Here is an 18,839-nt window from a genome sequence, read left to right on the forward strand (position 1 = left end):
CATAAATAACTCTTGCTACCAGAGTGGAATAGGACTAGTACAACACAGGCAAGTTCATTAGTTGTCCCATTAGCAAACAATAGCAATGACAAAATTGTCCAAAAATTATATAAGATTTCACAGTACTGCATACTATATATATGCAACCTTAAACAGTTGTAGTTGCATTAGTAAAAGATATTATTTGATTTCATTATAAATAAATCAAGCAAATTATTTTGATTGGGCTATACAGAAGTGTAATGTTGATTATGTAAAATATATATATTAGAAGATCATTTATTTCCTGTTATTCCACTTTTATGTTCTCTAGCCTGTAGCCAGGCAAAACCAGAGTTTTTTGCTTTAAAAGGTTGAAATAATACATTTGATCAATCTCCTTAAAGTTTCTATTAACCTTCTAGTGTATGTGGAAGGATTGTGGGTGTGAAAAGAGAATAAAAGGAGACAAAGGTGGTTCTGTAAGTATGGATTCATTTGAATAACCTCCAGAATTTTAATTTTGTTTGAGATCAGTGTTGCACAGCATTTTAATTGTTTACTATGTCCATAAAAGGCAAGACATTATCTGTACATGTGCTGCAAAAAGTAGTGATGTATCATAGCATATCACTGTGAAAGGCCACTCTTATAAGACCTCAGAAGAAAGATTATCCATATCCAAGACATACTGTCTTGGAAATACCTTTATATTATTGAGTAATAAAGCACTGTGGATAAATAGCTACCTGATTTTGAAGCCCAAATGAAAAAGATTCTCCTGAGTCCTGCAACGGGGATTGAAAGATCCATTAGAAAAAGGTTTACTTCCACCAGCACCTTCTATTTGTGTAAGGGATAAAGGTTTGAAAAACAGGGTGATGGCACATGTGAAGAAAGGTCTAAAACTCTGCCTCCAGCACAATTTTCTGTTGTGACACCTGCACATAACTGTTTCTGTGCTCTGCTAAAGAAGAGAGAAGTGGGATTTCAGACAGTGTGTGACCTATTTGATCCCTTTTGTATCTTCAAGACCTCCCTCAGAGACAACCAAGGTACAAACAGAAGGGTTTTGCCTTTCTCCCTAGGCACTAAACAACTGGTCAACCATATGTATAGCCAGTTATGATAGCTGGGCCTGTCATCAAATCCCTTGTCTCTGGATGTGCATCTGGAACTAAACCCCTGTTTCCAATTTAAAATTTAAGATCCAAGAATTTTAAATTATTTTATCCAAAATTATTAGATGTAACCTATTATGTATGTATTTTTTATATATACACATATACACCAAGCTTGCTAATCGCCACCTTCATAATCCTCGAAACAGGAATCATGATATATTATTTTTTTATTTTGGGGCTACTTAATATTGACACTGAGCTGTTCTGTTATTTTTTTTTAAGTGAAGAATATCAGATAGTGGCAGGTAGCTCTGAAAAATGTGGAGTAGGAACTGTTAGATTTTCAAATCCTTTGTAGGAAATGTATTTAGAGATTTAATCTATTTATTTAATCTATTTATTTAATCTATTTATTTATTTATTTAAATAATATGTTTACTTGTGGAAAGAAAAATCACAGATACTTTATAATACCAGGGTTTTTTTACATAAATGAAGGTAGTGTCACATGTGTCTTACATGAATCAGTGTGGGTTAAGCTTATTCCAGAATGATTTTGGCCTGCCCTCAAGATAGAGTCTTAGAGAAACTGGAGAAATTACCCTCATGATGGTAGTAACATCTTCCTGCTTTATTTCAGGGCAGTGCTGGTACTAGAGGGGAAAGAGGTGAGCCAGGACCAAAAGGAAACAAGGTAAAATGAATTTACAGAAATAAAACAAGTTTCTATCTAGTTTTATTCAAACCATAGGAGTGTAGCAAAGGAAAAGTATTTTTAAATTATTTTTTTAAAATATTTGGTTTTGCTTTAGGAGTGTGAGAGAAATATTTAAAACTAAACTGCTCCCAAGTTAGCACTGCGTGTCATTCTGGTTTTTCTCTGACAGTAGAGGTCTTGAAATCTAGCTGAAGGCCCTCTAAGCTCCACGGGGCTTTCTAACAGTACACAAATCACTTCAGCAGTGGGGTTAGCTCTGATGACTAAGATTTCAGTCATCTAATCACTGTAGTTGAGTTTTCTATGTTAATGTTCAGAATTTGTGTGTTCTTGGTTGTGGAAGGAAGAAGTGTGGATGTTCGTAAATCGGAAAAACAACCTCTGCTCTTTAAACAGTGTTCTAGTGTAATAGTGATAGTAATAGTAATTAAGAATTAATTTAGTAATAGTGATTTTAGTGTAATAGCGATAAATAAAAGAGTAATACATATTTCAGTTGTATTCCTTTGCTTCCAATAGGGCAATGCTCAAAAAGGAGATCAGGGAGAAAAAGGTGAAGAGGTACGTGACTACTGCAGTGCTAATTCATATTTGGCCTTTTCAGATTATCTGCCAGATCCTGATTCACAGTTTAGTTCCACTGAACTGAAAATGTGTTTTCCATTTTTCACACATCTACTTTATTCATTTACTTCAGCACCTAAACTAAGTTCTGGTTTAGAGAAGCATCTATACTGAGAGAAACAGTATAACCATGTGCTTAAGTATGGAGATGGAATGCTGGTAACAAAAGGAACTTTTGATGCTCTGTGATTTATGTATGGACTTGTATTAGACTTATCCCAAAGACAGAATGGGAAATGTCATCACTAAAAGCATCTAGATAGTCCTCCAGTTGTTTCTGACATCTGATATTTCTCCATTTGAATTCTTGTTGATTTACAGTAGAAAGATTAAAACTACTCTATGCGTAAGATCAGTTCAGTTTAAAATTCCCATTTAAATGCTAGTGAGTATCTGCTGAGAGACTGGCAGATTGGCAGAGAATTGTATGTTAAATGATTCCCAGGAGATATGTTATTATTACAAATGGTTAAACTTTTGAAACATAATTCTTTACTGTGTTTTGGGCTCTTTTCTATTTAAATTAGAAGTTTGTTACACCTTTGCATTCTCTGTTATGATTTTCTCCCTTTTTTTCTTTTAATTTTCTTTTTTAATGGGAAGCTCCTGGCTACAAGGGAGACAAGGTAAGATTTTTATAGAATTGAAGTAGTCTCAAAATAGATTGTCACTTGCTGACAGTGTATGTGAAGGAATGGAAAGAAGACCCTGTCTTGTCTTTTTGTCATGACAGCTCCTAATGCAATCCATGGATGTATATTCATCATTTGTGTAAAGGCCTGCAGAGTGGCTTGTCAGAATGTTAGAAACAAATAATTGGAAAATGTAATCTTAATATAAAAAGAAAAATACCAAAGAGCCGAAATAAAGCTCCTGGAAGGAAAAAGAAAGTTGAAGATTGAATAAGGGTTTAAAAAGGAAGAATGTGAAATTATTTACTACAAACACAAATAGATGTGGCAGTCATTAGCTTTTAAAAAAACGTACCGCAAGGCATTTTACTTCTAAGCTAACTATAACTTGCAAGGGCTAATGCTCGATCAAAAACAATCTCAAGATAGGCTCTTGAAGAAGCTAAAGAAATTATACACTTCAATGACTTCCAGGATTCTAGAGCTGAAATTTATGTTGCAAACTGGATGATCATAGCCGAAACAGAAACAGAGATAGTCCCATTTTGACTTAGCTTGATTTGGACACTTACCTCCCTGCAAGGACTGTTAATAAAAACAATGCCTCTCTGAATCAATTATTTAGTCAATTTTATGGGCAGATTTCATGGAAAAGGGAAAAGTAAACTCATATTTCTACTTTTCTTATGTCTATTGATATGTTAAATGATCGGTGGAACATATTAGTAATTCTCTTTCATCATTCCATTTGTACAATCTCACAACTGCTATTCAGGAAGATCTCAGATATCACAGTAATGAAATCAGAATATAGAGAGGATTTCTGGATGCAGTACAGCAAGGTGGAAAAATACAGCAAAACTTATTAGGTATTGAATGTATTATCCTTTTACAATGTAGATGGGAAATTTTGTAGGCATTCTCAGAGAGAAAAGATATCCTCACAGTCTAATGAATATCTTGCACTACTGAACTGCTTGCAGAGTCTTTCATGCATTTCGTGTAATCAAAATACCTTGTTTAGCCATTAACCTTTTGATTTCTTACAAAGGGTTAAGGAGGAGAATGTGGATCCCCAGGAACAAAAGGAGAAAGAGTAAGTATAATTTTTATTGGCACTGTTTCACATTGATATGAAAATCGCATAACATTCATAAACATAACTTGTAAAGATTATTTTTAGTTTGGAACAGCTTATAATTCCCTTGTAGCAGAGATTATGTTCATAGTAGAAATACAATTCACAGAAGCAAAACCCACAGCTCACCATATTATTTTTTCCATTTTGCAGATTTGTAGTCACTTACCTAAAATAAGTCCTGACCAATGCCAATCCCTGCTTACAAAGGACTATGAACACATTACAGAGTTCACCAATTTTTTTTCTTTAAAATGTTGATTTTAATCCAAGTATATAAAGTTATATTACAGTAGAAGCAGGTTGTTCCACAACTTCAACAACTTTCATTTCTACCAACCCATCTGTGCTCATATGCATTCACACTTCTATCTAGTCCTCCTTTTCTCTTAGCCTGAAGTGCAGAAGTGATACAACTTAATATAGATTCTTACCTGTTTTTTTGCACTCTGAAAGATGGAAGGATGATGTACTCCTGAGTGAAATAGTCATGTATATTGGTTTCCTGTAAGGGAGTTTGTACGAGTGGTACAAACCAATAATATATAGTTGTTAAGTACTGCCAACTAGATTGCAATTGATTATTCTACTAAATTACATTTCTTCAGTTTTAACATCCATATTATGTTTACCTCCATTGAAGACCAATTTGAGAAGTTTGTGATTCCTGACACCTGTTAAGTAATGATGAATTTCAGCTAGGAATTAGGAAATATTCAAAGCAGCAGTATTTGTCGCAAAACAAACAAAAAAGTCAGTGTAGTGTAATAGTAATCTAGAGGCTGAGTATATCTCGTGAGATGCTGGGAATCAAAATGGCAACAAGTGGGTCAGAAAAAGCTGAAATATCAGTTAAAAAGCAGAAAGACTTGCATGTCTCGGAGCAATAAAGAAAGATCATAACTTCTTTGTCCAGGCAATATGCGAGAAAAAGCACAAGGTTATGTGAAATGTCTACTAAGATAAAAGAAAGCCGTTCAGAAGCTGGCAAAGAACACAATCAAAGCAGCCAAGAAGTCTGGATGTAGAAAACATATGCCAGGGCTGCCGGGAACTTGCTCATTTCATTTCTGTAGACAGTGATAAAAAAGTTTGACATCTGCAGAGCATCAAAGATTATAATGGATTATGGACTTTAAGAGCTTTGTGAGCTTCATGAAGAAATGAAAATTACAGCCACTTCCAGAATTCCCAGTTTCACACGTACAAGTGCAGAAGGTAGAACAAAATGATTTTATTGTTTTTAATTAAAGTAGTCTATGCTGGATGAAATCATCAGAAACAGAACATACATGGACGAATGTATGAAAAGTAAATTCAGTATTCTGAGAAGATGGATATTAAAGTTTTATTGATGGTAGTGTTGTCTGATTTGAAAACGTTGCCATTTTTCCCCTCCTGCTTTACAATCTCACTAATCAGACTGAGTCCAGCAGTGGTGTTGCTGCTGTGAATCTTTTTCAGAAGCTATTCAGGCTTGAAATTCAGACAGTTTGTGTTTGGCTTTGTAATCAAAACTGACTCCAGTCATTTATGTATATTCTACCAAAAGCAGCTATCATCACATCAACATACTCTTCTCCCATGTAGCAGGTGACAGGAATAGAGAGGAAGTGGCCTCAAGTTGCAACAGGGGAGGTTTAGATTGGATGTTAGGAAAAAATTCTTACTGTAAGAGTAAAGCATCAGAACAGGCTGCCAAGGGAAGTGGTGGTGTCACCAGGTGTTAAAAAAAGTGTTTAGACGAGGCACTTCAGGACATGGTTTAGCAGGCATGGTGATGTTGGGCTGGTGGTTGGACTAGATCTTAGAGTTCTTTTCCAACCTTAATGATGCTGTGATTCTATACGGTTGTTTGTGCTACCCATTGCTTGTGTAGTTTTGTAAATGGGCTGGAATGAGTGAGCTTATCTGCACTGTGGTGGATGATGCGTGGCCTGCGAGCAAATGCCTGGGAGTAGAGAGTTGCTAAAAAATTCTCCATCTGAATCTACAGGGTGAAACAGTCAATGAGGTGTGACTTTATATTTGTCAAGGCTATTAGAATTTCAAAATGTGACACATGCCTTGAAAAATGCAGCAGTCTGCCCCTGTGTGTGGAGAGATTGCTAACTAAAAAAAAAAGAGGAAGAAAAGACCATTAAACTATTTGCTGAAAGCTCTTTATGCTTTAGAAATAAATTAGAGCTGAGTATTGAGTCAACTGGAAGTGAAATCCTGTAGAATATGCAGTCTGGTGATTGAATTCGAAACAATGCAGCAAGAAGATTTGTGAACCATGTATAGTGGCAGTAGCCGGTAAGAGCTCGTGAAAGGGAGGAATGACAGCTAATGGAATAAAATATATACTAATATGGCATTTTATATTTTTTTTAAAAATGCATTTTTATAAATTTTTTTTTTTTTGTGGACTCTCAGTGTGATTCTGCCATGCTAATGATCAGCAGTTTGAGTTAGTCAAAATTACTTGAAGTCATTCTGGTATAAGTACTGCAGCATTTTTTTGAGAATTGCGTTTAAATTTCTTTGAGAAATTGAATTTAAAGACATATAGCAAATAACTTGTTAATCGAATAGCTAAGATGTTAAGTAGCCATCCACAATGTTTGTTGTATATGAAAAGTATTTTAACCAGATATTGAGGATGGAATGTAATAGGCCATCACTGAATACACTATGAGAGCAGCAGTACTCTGGAAAGAGAATAAAATCCCATGAATCTTGAACAGAGATGTAAGTCATTACCTGTACACTGCTGTTCTCAGTACTTTAAAGCAGAGAATTGCAATTTTCTATTAATCTGATAATTGAGTCTTATTTTTCCTCAGGGTTTGGAAGGCTCTTTTGGCCCTGGGGGACCTCGGGGACCTCAGGTAAAGGAAATAAAAGCTACCAAATAAAAAGGAAACATGTTATATTCTGTAAGTTTCTTCTACATACAACCTGTCAGCTCTGTGGAGAGCAGCACATTTGGTGCATGAGGTACCAAGACAGCAGTCTGGCAAATCTTTGTCTTTTGTAAATAATTTTCAAAGAAAAATACTTGGCTGCTGCTCCCCAGAAGTGTGTAACACAATTGGGATTTGTGCCCTAAAAAATGGAACTTGTTTACTCTTGTTTATTAAAGACTGGTAACAGTTGGAGTCTAAGAGATTTTTGGCCAATTTTGACAGGCATCGATGAGACAAATCAGATCACTAGGATTTCCCTACTTACCATGCAATATATGTTCAGTTCTCCTCTCTCGGTAAAATACCAGCTGCTGTTGCAAGTCAAGCCATCTCTAAATTCTCATACAATGACATAACTTGGTTATTTTAAAGCAAAATAAATTCTTTTTTTTTTTTTAATTTTCATATACAGCATCACCGCAATTACTCCTACATCATCGCAGTTTTGAGCTTAATGTTACATATCATCATATAGAACAATGGTCTACATTCAGCTTAGGTTTGAAAGGCTCATTGCAAAAAAAAAATCCTGGACATCAGAAACAGACAGATGTACACTATACAAGAAAACTAATCAATGGTTACGAGAGTATACTGTAATTCTGAGCTATGAGAACTAAGTAATTGCCATGGGAACTACAATCTGCTTAATAGCTAAAAGGAAGACATCATGCATTGATCTTGAGAATGATTTAACTTATGTATTTATATTAACGGATTATATTATGTACTTCTATTAGCACACTCTGCCTCAAGCACATTGCCATTTTACTTCTAGCACATTTGTCCATCTCGCATCATGATCGTAATTTTTTCATTGGCAAGAATAGCTATTTTTCAAGGTCTCTTTTGGAAATACTTTTCAAGTACTGAGAGATTTTAAAGAAATATTTTAGTTCTTTATATGATACTGAGATAGTAAGAGAATAAAGTAGAGTTTGCTTCTTTTGAAGCAAACAAAACAAGATTCCTTTTAGTAAATAGTATTCAATTAAAATGCATAAACCAAGGAGTAAGTCCCTATAACTGTGCATTTGTATGCATTACAGTGCTTGGGACATCACTGTACTCTTATGAAACAGTTATTCCCTAGATGTAAAGTTATGATTTGAGCATAATGCTAACTGTTTATATTTCATTAACTGCTTTCTCCCTAATATTTGATTTGTGGTCCGTGTAAGTGTTACTTAGGTGTGTGATTGCATTTTTGCATAAGCTGCAAAAGAAAAGGAGAGAATAGAATTTTTTTTTTCTGACTGGAAATCCATGGGTAGTATCAAATGACTGATATTCCAAAGTTTTCAAATCTGTTTGTGAGTCAAAATTTAATATTTTGTAGGATTTACTGTAGTTGTTAATGTTGTTAGCTGAAAGGGATTATTTTTGTTTCTTTTTGGTAGTCATGTGTTTCCAGTATTGAATTAAATAACTAATGTGTTAAATAAATAATATGGTATTATTCTTTTGATAGCTCATGGCCTTTTTTTCCTCCAGTCACTTAAAAACTTCACGATGCTTCCTCTTCATTTTGATTATCAGCTCTGTTAGTGGTAGTTGCAACAACATTGGCCAATCTGACCCAACCTGGCAGCCTAGCAGATGCCAGTGGGCTGTTCACTGACTCACAGATAACTCCTTGAGGGTTTCAGTAAGATTTAAAGCTTTGATTTATGGAAATCTTGCTTTCCATAATTATCTGACTTACTTTTTTCTAGCTGTTGTACTGGCCACCATATTGGTGAAAGGACCTCCTCAAATGTTATTGCTCCACACAGAGTACCTTACCTGCTTTGTCTCTTCCAAAAAGCCATAAATGATTTCGTTGTGTGAGGGAACACAAACGTTATAGTAATGTCAAGGAATTAAAATTAATGTCAGCAGTTCATCAGCAGAGGGAGGGATGTAGGGGAAGCGATTTCTTGCAAATCTAGCAAAACAGACATGACAGCTTAGTTTATTTGCTTGGGGAGAAGAGAGAATATGAAAATACGTCAAAGTCAAGGAGCAAGAGAAGAAAGGAACAGGAAGCTTCAGATAAAATAGATGCAATTTGCCTGGAGTAGTAAGATATCCTTTCTGCGCACATTGGTTATTGCATATTAATGATATTTAATGTGTTTGGCACTTCATGGGGTATGATGCAGAAAACTCTTGTCTTTTAAAACAGCATTGCGCTGTGTTTTACTGTACCTTGTTGAGGCTGAATTCAAAAGAAACTTTACGTGCATCGTCAAAGGAAGCTCATTTTATACTTCAAATTTTGTGTAGGGTATCAGCAGACCTCCAGGTGAACCTGGCCCAAAAGGCATTCAAGGAAGCAAGGTAAGACGTAGTTGTGTATTTGTAGATGTTATATAGGGAGATAGGATGCAGATACTCTGTGTAGAATCTTTATACTTCGCTATCCTTTTTTCTCAGTATTTTTTTGTTAGTAGTGTCCTTTGCACAACAATAATGTTATGAAGGATATTGTTGGCACATACAGACGGTTGTCCATCTAAGTCTCTGAGGGCACTTTTTAGAGCCATAATAGAGTGCTACCAAGGACCTGCTTAGAGCCACAGCACTTATTCAGGTGGTTTAAATTCCAGCCTATGTGTCTTGGCTTCTGCCATCACTTTGGAAATTTTTTCTAGAATATTTTTGACTAGAACATCTTGTGTTTAAAGATTTCAAGTAATCCTCGACTATGCTTACAAAATCTTTAAATTGAGTTTTAAAAGTAATTTTTAATTGTTTGTGTACTGTAAAAACTCAAGACAACTTTGAAAGTGGTAGAGGTGTAGGATTTGATGACAATTAGTGCCTTGGTTATATTTAAAATAGATCATTTAGAGTTAACGACTGCAGCTTGTCAAACTGAATCAATTGAATAAATTACCTGATTAATTTAGGCAGTCTTCTGGTTTGCAAACCTTTAGGAAACTGCCTTATGTGAATACAGTTGTCTTGCTCACGAGACATCTATTAACATCATTGTTTGGTGCACAAAGACTTTTCATGCATCATTTTTAAAATATGAAGTCTAATGGCAAAGACTTTCCACCATAGAATTATTGATAGCCTGATTAATACAGTGCTATATCTAAGTTACACAAGGCAGCTAAATTCACACAAAGCAATTTCGCAAAGATGCAATCTTTATACACTTACGTTTTGTTTCTTAGGCAACAGTTTCATCTGAGGATTCGCAGAAATAAATTTAGATATGGGAAATATTTATGGTAAAAGTTTTGGAATACTGGCATCCATCATGATTTTTCTCATCCTGACAAATGCTTTTTTATACTTGCTTCTTCTCAACAAAATACTTGATTAGGAAAGCTGCTACAGAATAATTCCTAAGTGAGGATATAAAGAGGATGATGGAGCTGAAAGAAGCTATTTATACTTGTCGTGGAAAAGTCATGCCTCTCTCAATGTGCTCTCATTCAGCACAGCAAATCACAGTCATTTTTCATCTGTCATTCCACTCTGATGAGTCCAAGATGACAGTACCAGAAACTTTTATTATCCACTAAACCCTATTTGTTGAATGTTGTTTGTTCTCCTGTCAGTGTCTTCACACACTTTCACGTCCATAAAATACATGCAGGTTCCTCTAGGATTCATCTGCGTGGATGTATTATAATATTTATGGTCTTTTGTTATACTTTAGCTGCAAATTTTCACTATGAATAAGAAAGAAATTTCTTCTTTTTTCTGCTTCCAACTCTGCAACTTGCTGTTTAAACTCTACAGTCAAGGATTTTCCTGGCTCAAAAGTTTATCATAGTAAGAACAAGTTTGACTAATCCACTGAAGTAATTATACTTAAAGAGTATAGCAGAAACTTATGTATTTTTACAGGTTATCTCTTGTCCATACCTACTGCTCAAGCTAACCTTTGCCATTTTGGAGCTTATTTGAGATGAGTCAAATACTTCTTAATGATCAGTATAGGTAATCAGTGGTTGTTTACAGCTTAATAAACACCCATTCAGCTAGCAAAGGTCAAGGCCTTTTTTGGTTCAGACACATAGCAGTCTTTCCAATATCTTTCGTCCTCACAGAAGGATGATTCAATTGCTCCTTTAAAATTAGTTTTCATGACACATAATACAATAGCTCTGAAAAGTGGCTGTTATTTATAACTGCCTTGGTTAAAATAAATAAGTCTATCCTTGGTGCAGTTCCTTATACCTGTGGACTTCCTTGCTAATACTTTCTGCTTTTTCAGCTGGACTAGTGACTTCACCCTGGTTTAGCAGAGCTAAAGGCAGTTGCATGGCATTAGTATTGTTGTGATATAAATCTTAACACCGCTACTGAAGGTTTTTATTCATTGTTAGTGGGCCATGTTGAGGCTTGAAAGAGAAGGTTCAGTTCCTCAAAATACAAACTCCAGATCAAGCTCAGCTTACAGATAATTTGGGTCTCATTTCTGCAGTTTGCAGTTCACTCATGTATCTGACCAGCTCAGTCCATCCCACACCTTTGTAAGGCAGTGTTGTACCTTTTCTCTCATTTTGTGGTGCGAGGCACCCGCAGGTGGGGACAGTGTCATCTGTGTGTCTGGGTGTTGCTGGCTCTGGCAGCCACCAGCAGGAGCAGGTTGGTGGCATTGCAACTTCAACTACTTTAATTTGACTCATCTGAAGGAAGGTAGCATGGAGTCCAGGAATGTTGTCCAAGAAATTACATGTAAGAACTTTTAGAAATACTTATAAGAACTTTTAAGGAAGCCATAGCCTTTCAAAGGGGACAAAGGACATGAAGTCAGTATTCTCTGTTGGTAGAAGCAAAATATTTGCTTGCTCTATAAATGTTCTATATTCCATCACAAGTGGTAGTGTCCAGAAACACTATCCACTGAGAATTCTACCTCTCCTCCAATATTTCCTGTAACCTGTTTTCTGTCATTTTCATACTTAGGTTCTACATATCCCTTAACTGCATTTGTTAATTGTAAAATAGCATCCTAACTGTCTACTGTATTTACTTTTGTTGGATTTATTTATTACCGTGTATATTGTAGTTATGTTCTCATTAGAAGATAGCTTTGCCCTTCAACAGCAATAAAAAAACATGAAAAAATGCAAATATTCTAACAGAAAAGGACTTCATGCATCTTAGTTACCTCTCTAAAAGGAAACAATTTTTCTGGAAACAGAGTTCTGAGGGTGAATATAATGCCCTTTCATCATGCAAACTTCTCTGCCCTAAGGTTTTTACATTTTTGCAAAGCTAAATTACTTCATTGCAGTATGGTATGGTAACAGGTTATAAAACTGGGACGTATAATGAAGAACAAGTCATGACCTGTGTTCCACTTCTAAAAACGTGATGAACAGGGAGTACTTACAGTTGTCATTTTAGAAGTGACATTGCGTTTATTTGTTTAAACTCTTAGACTAGCTACTAGGAATAAAGTACAGATTCCTAGAAACCCTGGTGTATTCATGGAAATACTGAAAACAACATATTCTTAAAATCCACTGCTGTAGTTAAGCACATCTGTGGAAAATTTCATGTGCGTAGTGAAATTCTGAATTAGAGTCTAAAGTTGTATCAACATATGTGTATTCAAACTTTTAAGGAGACACAATTGAATATGGATATTCAAAGCTGTTGTTCCCATAAAATTTTCTTGGGATAGTCCTGTGAAAAATACATCACTGCATATTTCCCTGAAAATGTGTACCAGAATGAACTGCCAAGGGATGCTGCTTTTTCTCTTATGACTTATAAATTCTTTCCTTACTCATGTGGCAAGCTACATCTTTGCCAGGAGACTAAAATGTCCAATTTCTCTGTAAAGAATTGTAGTACCTCAGCTAGCTAAGAAATACAAAATATAAATAATATCTCTTAGAATATCTATGTCTACTTGCATTGTTGTTGCCAATGTTTACTGTAAAGATAAAATAATTTTAGTTGAAAGATTTTTTATGTCAGCTTAATCATTATCACTTAATAATTATAGCATCATATATAGGCTGAAATACAGAGTCGTTGTGTTTCTTAAAGTGTGCATGTCCTATCTTAAAAGTAAAGAAATTATTTATATTGGCTCTGACTGGTGCCATAATAAAGCAAGCTATTTGGGGGTGAGATGGGTATGTTAGTAAGTATGTTCTCAGCTTAAAATGATACAGCGTTAATATGTAAAAATATTAAGATCAGATCAAGCATAATTCTTCCCATTGCTCTAACCGATACTAGTTGCCACCTGAAGAAAAATCTCAATAGGGAGAGAAAAAAGAATTTGAGCAGAGTGTTAGGCAAAGAAAAGAATTACAACAACCATACTTTGAAAAGCAGAATTTTCCTTCTGCCTGAAGAGAGAAGGATATTATTGCCAGCAGTTTATAGTTTTAATAAATTCCACATCACCTGTAGCTCCAAGAGCGTAGAGGATAAAAGCCAGCCTTAGTGAAAGCCATATGAAGTTTGAAATACACATTCTTTAAAATAGATTTACTAGTTTAATTTTCCAAGCTTCGCATGTTGTCTGGTAGAAGATGGAGTTTCTTTCTCGGGTAATATTCAAGCATCCTTTGCTATCAGTGAATAAGCATTCAACATAACAAAATTTTCATACTACCCTACATGCTTTTTATCATAAGAGCTACTTGTGCCGCTTATACTCATATCTGCCAGTACAGTTGCTGCGAGGGTACTTACGTGACACTAGTCATTGGAGAGAAAACTGTCATGTTTTATTATGGTTTAAAAAAGAGCTTTTGGAAAAACATTAGCTTCACTGGGACTCCCATCTGCATTCAGAGCAGTGCAGGTATTAGCATAGCTCTAGCATGGAGGTGAACATGTGAAGGAGCAAATGATTTAAGGTAGGAAGCATCCCTCAGAGTTGCTGTGCTTGGCAAGTTCTGTCAGGGGCTATCAGAAATAGATATGAAATACGGCATCCATCTGGATGATAGGACAAAAAATTTTGGAAGACACATTTCCATACACAACAAAAGGGGGTTGGTTTATTGTTTCAGCTGTTTTTCAGAGTGGAACCAGTTCCTTCACCATTTCAGAGGTTTAGTTTCGACAGAGCAAATGTGCTTAACGGTGTTTGCTGTCTGGATACACATCATGGTGCTGCATGTTGCTGAATTATTTTTTTTTTAATCTGATAATTTTTTTTAATATCTGTTTAACTTTACGTGTCTTTTGCATTCATTCACTGGAGTGTGCTAGCACATCGTGGCACAACAGAAATCCCATGCTGCCTTCTCCATGAAAGAAATGAGAACTGTGATCTTGAAGAGCTAATATTTAACACACTGCCTGGCCTTACAGCAGCCTGTACCTATTTCTTTCTTGCGGAGGCACCTCTTCCTTGAAGTGAGGCAGCCCACTCCCAACCAGACTGTCTCCAGGCCCTGAAGCTACATGGAACTCTGTCCATGTTGCTGGTCAAGCGGAGAGCTATTGAAGTAAGAGTTGGTAGTGAGCTAAGGGAGCTTATAGGCTGAAAGGCAAAGCTTCACCTTAAATACAACAGTTTATTGTCTAAAGAAACAGTATAAAACATTTCCTTACATATTTCTGCTACATATTCTCTGAACAGCATGAGCCAAAAAAGCCCTGAAATTCAGTTAACTGTTGGCATGAAGGACAACTGTACTTGAAACAGAGAGTTTGTAAAGAGAATTAAAGGGAAAACAAGTCCAAGCTTTGGTTGTATTATTCTTGGCTTTCCCTAAATTTCCTGCTGGTGGGAAACAATAAAAATGGGGTCTGATCAACTGATTTTTAAAGGACAGTTTGTTTAATGACAGATTAATCCCATGGAGGAACTGGAAGTCTAGAAGATGGGCTATTTGAGACAGTTTTGTTGTCATTGTTGTTGTTTGATCAGTTTCAAAACAAACACAGGAGGAAATAAAGGAACTATCAACAAAAAGAGTCAATTTCTAATTGGCTTTATAGCAGTAAAATGTGCGCGAATTACAATAATCTGTGTACACATCAACTGAGTTGTGACTTTGGTCCAGAGGCTTCAGGAAAATGTTATTAGGAAACTCAAAAAATCAGGTCTTCCTAGGAATACTCATTTTTGCTGTATTCTGTATTTTGGAAATAGCTACATGCACAGAATGCACATTAAAGCAATGTCAATGTTGCTAGTACCCTGTCAGTGTGTGCTATGTGGAGGTACGTGTCCTATTCTTCTGGGTTATACCAGTTCCCCTGATTTTTCTCTGCCTTTTAATACTTGTCTTTTATAGATGCTGTATTAATTTATTGGATTGTGAAAGTGTGTTATAAACTCTTGTATTTTGGATAAGCATTAAGTTTCATAGCTGCTCTTCAAATTATCATGTTGTCCTATAGTGGAATGGATCTAAGACTGGGCATCAAATTGCACTTTATTCCAGATTCAGAGCTGCAGTCATAGCAGTGCATAGTTATGGGAAATTAAGCTCCAAGGCTAACTGTTTATTTACTTTCACTGAATATTCCCCTTCCTGCATTTTAGCTTCATGCTTTGGCAGATTACAAACTGATAGATTCCTGGAGAAATATCTGTCTTTGATATTTGCCTTTTTTCGAGTCCATTGACTTCTCAAGAGCAACGATGTCACTGAAAAGACTCAGAACTTGGTTGTCACAGTTTAGTCCCACCCAGCTAAAATTGACAGCTAAAGCCGTGCAGTTGAGCCTCCAAAACCCCTTCCCCAGCCCAACCCTGCAGGGAGAGGAGAGAGGGAAATGAGAGGAGAAAGACTTATGGGTTGGAAACTAGAACTACACTTTTAATAATATGATAATGATGATAATGAAAACAGTTAGAAAGTAATAAAATATAAACAAATATATGAGATCACGCCCCCCACCCCTCGATGACTCTATGTCACCACAAATGCTACAGAGCAGACACAAGAGACTAGGTCCAGGGCTAGGAGGGAGCTGGACTCAGGAACTGGATTCAGGAACACATGGATCTCAGGTCATGAGCAACCAGATAGACGAGGTCATCACTGAATGTCGGCCATTGCAGAAGAAAGCAAGACTCTCGTGATCTCTCAAATTTATACTGAGTATGACTCTATGGGATAGAATATTCCATTGGTCAGTTTAGGATCACTTGCCCTGTTTACTCCTCTTTGCAGGTGCAGCTCCATTTCTGCCAGCTGGAGGATGGCCCAGGTTAAATATGAGCATTGGTCTTTTTGCACACCAATGCCCTGTGTTATCACTTTAGAGAAGAACTCTGTCTCAAAAACATTCAGTCAGCTTTCAGAGACATGAAGTTACATACAGCAACTTAGTCAAAAAAACTGACTCTAATTTACCTCTAGCTACAACATCAGTATAAAAAATTTCTCTGTGTATACAAAATTTCAAACACCCAAATATGAATACTTCCCCAGAAAATAAAAACATTTTGATATAAAGCCTTTTTAATAATCACCTGGCTATATTGGCTTTGTTAGAAACTTATTAAACACGCAAGTAAATTAGGAGATCCAGTCCAAGACAGCAGTAGAGACAATAGTCATGATGTGCAGTTATTGCTATGGGAAGAACATTGAGTGCAATGTTTAAAGCACACACACTGCTTAATTTACAAATGCCCATCTTTCTAGGAAGAGAAAAACTGAGGAAGCTCCAAATTATTGGATGAAGTCAAGACTAAGAATGCGACAAGAAAAAAATATTTTTTTTATCTTTCCTGATGTGTATGAAAGAATGGCTTTAGATTATTATTATTATCTATCTTAGTAACTTGTATGACCAGGATGTTGACCCTGCTCCTAATCCAAACGTTTATCTTTAAGATAGGTCTTTGGTTTTGTTATTGTTGGTAGTGGTGGTGGGTTTTTTTTGAACTCTAAAAACATATTTCTGTAGCCCTAAATGAGGCTGTGGAAAGACACTCTGGCAAATTTCAGTTAAGGATCCATTTGTATTAATAGTTTCTTTCTTGATATTTTCCTTTAGGGAGAGCAAGGCCCTTTAGGTCCCTATGGTCCTCCAGGACTCTCTGTAGTTGGGCAGGCAGGACCCAAGGTAACAGTATTACATCTGTTAAAGTGCTAACAGCGGGCAGTCATTTTTTGAATGAAAGTTCTCACTTGCTGTTTTATCATACTCAAACTCTTATAATCTAAATGTAAAACTGATACAATATCGAGAGGTTTTTGTGTTTGTATAGAATGGAAGTAGCAGACCTGCCTTTCCAGCAACTCTAAGTTTTTGTTATGGTCCCATTAATATGATGAAAATCAGAAATAATGCCATTTAAGTGGCGGTTAAAAGATGTGAGATAATTTTCAAGCACTAGCAGATGCTTGTACTAATGACTGAACCATATTTCAAGGCAGAGAAATACATCTCAGTCACCGTGGTAGTCAAGTATCAGATTTGCCTTGTTATTTCTTTCCAAGGGAACAGATATTCTTATAGATTATAAAATTCTCTCTCTCATGCAGCATTTAATCCCTACATTTTATTTTATTGCAAAAGACTAGAAGGTGGAATCCAGTATTGCTGATTTCGGAAAGTCATGTCTGCCTATGCCTTTTGGAAAACTGCAAAAGCATCTATGTAGGAAACGTGACTTCTTAGTTTATGAGAGTTTTGTCAGAGGCCTACAGCTCAGCATAGTCCTCAGTAAACTGGAGGAATCGTGAAGATTATGACACCTTATAAATAGAAGATGTGGAAAATATGCAGTTCCTGGAGTTCCCATGTGATCCATTATTCCACTGAAGCAGGCTTCAAATCGAGTGCCTCGATAGAGGCTATGGTGAGGATCCCTCACACCTGAGAATTTCTGCTTCAGGACTGGATTCTACTGCAACCAAATTTAGCTTGACCTCACTCCTTCATCCCTGCCATCTCTCAGGTCCTGCACTTTTAAGCAGTTACTCCTATGCAAACTAATAACACCCCTTTGCTGTTCACCTGAGGGCTGGAATGCCATCTAGTGCTCCGAGTATTAATTGAGAGGTACTTTTAAATGTTTCTAACTTGTTATGTTTTTTTTTAACGGCAGAAGCTGTTACAAACTTGATTTCATACTCTTCTGGTGACATCATTCCGTTATCTATACATAAAAGTTATGCTTTTCAAAAGCATCAAGTTGATTCAGGACTGAACTTTCTAATATTCTTTTTCATAAGAATGATAAAGGTCGAGAAAGTAAAATTGGATCCCCAGGACTTGTTGGAATTGGTGAGCCAGGATCACCTGTAAGTCAATGATATTTCCATTGCAAGTGGAAATATAATAAAATAAGTCTTAATGAGTATAAATGATTGACAGCAGCTATGTTGGCTGTTGATTCAATAAACCACCCTGTACCTTGTCTGGAATAACAGAAGTGTGTTTGGCAATGCCAGCCCAGTTGTGTGGCAGTAATTGCATGTGGCTTGCCCAAGTGGGAGAATAAAGCCACATCCAAATAAGTTTTGGGAAAATAAAAAATTGCTTGGTCCATGTGAGCAGAATTGCAGTAAGAAGATTTCAGAAAGACGTGGAGATGTATATAAATAGCTGGACTCCTATTTGAGTTGAGAATGTTCTTTAAAAATGTCTAAAATCAAATTTCATGAAGATGAAACTCCAAGAGCTGAGACATTCTCCAACTCCTGTGTGTAATTTGGATTGCATCAAAAAGACACAAATTATATGCTTTTAATTATATCTCTATCTTCTGAATTACAGAAC

The 18,839-nt window shown here is 36.1% G+C and overlaps 1 protein-coding gene across 1 annotated transcript; it reads left to right on the plus strand.

The window, feature by feature from the left end:
• The first annotated feature begins 275 nt into the window (after positions 1 to 275).
• Positions 276 to 18,373, plus strand: COL28A1 (collagen type XXVIII alpha 1 chain). Its single transcript, XM_054057898.1, has 10 exons — positions 276 to 461; positions 1,744 to 1,797; positions 2,341 to 2,382; positions 3,049 to 3,071; positions 4,129 to 4,173; positions 7,044 to 7,088; positions 9,435 to 9,488; positions 16,277 to 16,313; positions 17,109 to 17,177; positions 18,293 to 18,373. Exons 1-10 carry the CDS (start codon positions 408 to 410, stop codon positions 18,371 to 18,373), a joined length of 504 nt encoding a protein of 167 aa, XP_053913873.1. The 5' UTR covers positions 276 to 407.
• The last annotated feature ends 466 nt before the right edge of the window (positions 18,374 to 18,839 follow it).

Source organism: Cuculus canorus, chromosome 2 (assembly GCF_017976375.1).
Source record: "Cuculus canorus isolate bCucCan1 chromosome 2, bCucCan1.pri, whole genome shotgun sequence".
In the NCBI taxonomy this organism is placed as follows: domain Eukaryota; kingdom Metazoa; phylum Chordata; class Aves; order Cuculiformes; family Cuculidae; genus Cuculus; species Cuculus canorus.

What these genes read in the sequence shown, in the direction of transcription:
- COL28A1 (XM_054057898.1), top strand. Translation starts at nt 408, where the DNA reads ATGTGGAAGGATTGTGGGTGTGAAAAGAGAATAAAAGGAGACAAAGGT. An exon ending in AGGGAGAAAAAGGTGAAGAG is followed by an intron (nt 2,383 to 3,048) that starts GTACGTGACTAC and finishes TTTAATGGGAAG; the next exon opens with CTCCTGGCTACAAGGGAGAC. An exon ending in CCAGCTGGAGGATGGCCCAG is followed by an intron (nt 16,314 to 17,108) that starts GTTAAATATGAG and finishes ATTTTCCTTTAG; the next exon opens with GGAGAGCAAGGCCCTTTAGG.